Here is a 2166-nt window from a genome sequence, read left to right on the forward strand (position 1 = left end):
GAATGAAGGATGTACTTTTGTTGACGATTAGTTTCTTTTACTTTTCGTCTGTTCTCCGTTTGTCTCTTTTGACACGATATCTCAAGGCTCAAAATTCGTGTGGATGTGTTGTATGTATTTGTTGGATGTAGAAGTAATGTGATGATTAAATTTATGGTCTTTTTCTTGAAATTTTTCTGGTGTGTGCTCTTCAGATCTCAGCTGTTGAAATTCAAAGTAACAAGACGAATAATACGGTGTTTGTGTGTGTAGGTAAGTTTTATTTTTAAGTGAAATCCAAGATTGCAATATTCCTCCAAATAACTCAATCAGTGCACCCTCATCTTCATACATATTCTGGTATTTTCTATAGGTAGCATCAGCATGCATTTTGCTTCCACGGAATCAGAATGCCAATAACATTTTCATTGATAGAAATCTGTATTTTATTTTCCTCGATGGCCTCCTTTCTTACTAACTTCAGGACGTTCCTACTTCCTCCTCTGTCCTCTATTTCCTTTATAAGATACTCAAGACTATAAGGAGTGTGTTATAGAAGTCTATGTCACGCATAACATGAGAGGCATGAATGAAATGACATAAATTATGTGACCAGGTATTCAATGGTACGATGGCCTCAGGGAAGTAGAATATTCTTGCTACTTGCTTCAATATGTATCCTGAGAAATCTTGAACTTGCTTTTCGATCTCTTCTTTGACAGCCCTGAGTTCTATGCTATTCTTATTTGCTGATATGTTTATGTTCTTAGCTTCAAAACCACTCATATGGATTAACATTTTGAAGAAACTTCCATGTTTAAAATCGTAAATGGTTGGGAACAACAATTTTCCGAGAGGTTTTGGTGAAAGAGATTGGCAAATGCTCGGGATATTGTAAACTTTACTAGTTGTAGTATAAGGGACATGAGGAAATGAGGAGGACTGTAAGGGTATGGATGGGCTGATGGGAGATGGTTGACAGTTTATGTAGGGTGATGGTGAACTCTGAGGCCAAGGATTTACATTCCACGGTGTTACAGAAGGGACTGGTGCGTTGAAAGTAGGACTAGCTACATTGGGAGCATAAAATGGTGTATTCCCAACACCAACAGATATCACTACGGACTAAAAAATTCCCGGAGGGACGGACCCTGCTTGTTAATTATGTCCTCAATATAGTTAAGTATACCTACGAGTATGTTTTTGAGTCCGATTTGTAAAAAAAGTAATAAATGTATCCACGTCTATGACGTAAAAATGTCAGATTTTGGGTGTGTCCAATCAACCTGTAGAGAAAATCATTTTAAAAAAAGTGTTCGACTTTGAAATAGAGCGACTTGTAACAAATAAAATTACTCTACTTGAAAAGGTTTCATATTGCCAATCAAGAAATTCCAAGCATTTGCCAATCTCTTTCACCAAAACCTCTCGGAAAACTGTTGTTCCCAACCATTTACGATTTTAAACATGGAAGTTTCTTCAAAATGTTAATCCATATGAGTGGTTTTGAAGCTAAGAACATAAACATGCACCCTACATGTCGCACGAGTAAAACCCTTCATGCCCTTTGATAAATGGACCGATGACTAACAAACACATGTATTGCTCCCATACTTACAATCTTACAAATGTGTTATTGTCACAGCAACTTACCCCTAACTGAGGGCCACCAGTCAACTCATTAACAAGATCCTCCAATGTCTGACCGTGGCCCAGCATGGGAGTGCTAAGAGCTTCCCATAGCAGCCTAATGTTATTTATAATATCTATTAGATTCAATAAATATCGCAGGACGTGATGCTTGCACGGTATAATGCATAGCTCGGTTGCATTGCGGACAGAAATGGCCCAGCATGGGAGTGCTAAGAGCTTCCCATAGCAGCCTAATGTCATTTATAATATCTATTAGATTCAATAAATATCGCAGGACGTGATGCTTGCACGGTATAATGCATAGCTCGGTTGCATTGCGGACAGAAATGAAACTAATGATGTTTTCACATGAGGCAACTCATGGTTCACTGAACATTGGAAGAATTCTGCCTAGATGTTTATAGAAAGGAAAACGGTTAGAGCGGACAGAACGTTTTGAGAGGCTATTAGCATCACAGAATACATTTTGAAGGTTGCCTAAAAAGTTTTACCTACTTGTCTAATTTTTCAGCAACTTTAGCAGTAGGTAGTCAG

The 2166-nt window shown here is 38.0% G+C and overlaps 1 protein-coding gene across 1 annotated transcript; it reads right to left on the reverse strand.

Moving 5' to 3' along the window:
* Positions 1-232: 232 nt before the first annotated feature.
* LOC103524795 lies at positions 233-1872 on the reverse strand. The gene is made up of 3 exons (XM_008489828.2): positions 1633-1872; positions 616-1104; positions 233-442 (listed from the first exon to the last, which is right to left on the reverse strand). The coding sequence occupies exons 1-3, from the start codon at positions 1870-1872 to the stop codon at positions 359-361; spliced, it is 813 nt and encodes a 270-aa protein (XP_008488050.1). The 3' UTR covers positions 233-358.
* Positions 1873-2166: the final 294 nt, after the last annotated feature.

This window comes from Diaphorina citri, unplaced genomic scaffold (genome assembly GCF_000475195.1).
Source record: "Diaphorina citri unplaced genomic scaffold, Diaci psyllid genome assembly version 1.1 scaffold120, whole genome shotgun sequence".
Lineage (NCBI taxonomy): Eukaryota > Metazoa > Arthropoda > Insecta > Hemiptera > Psyllidae > Diaphorina > Diaphorina citri.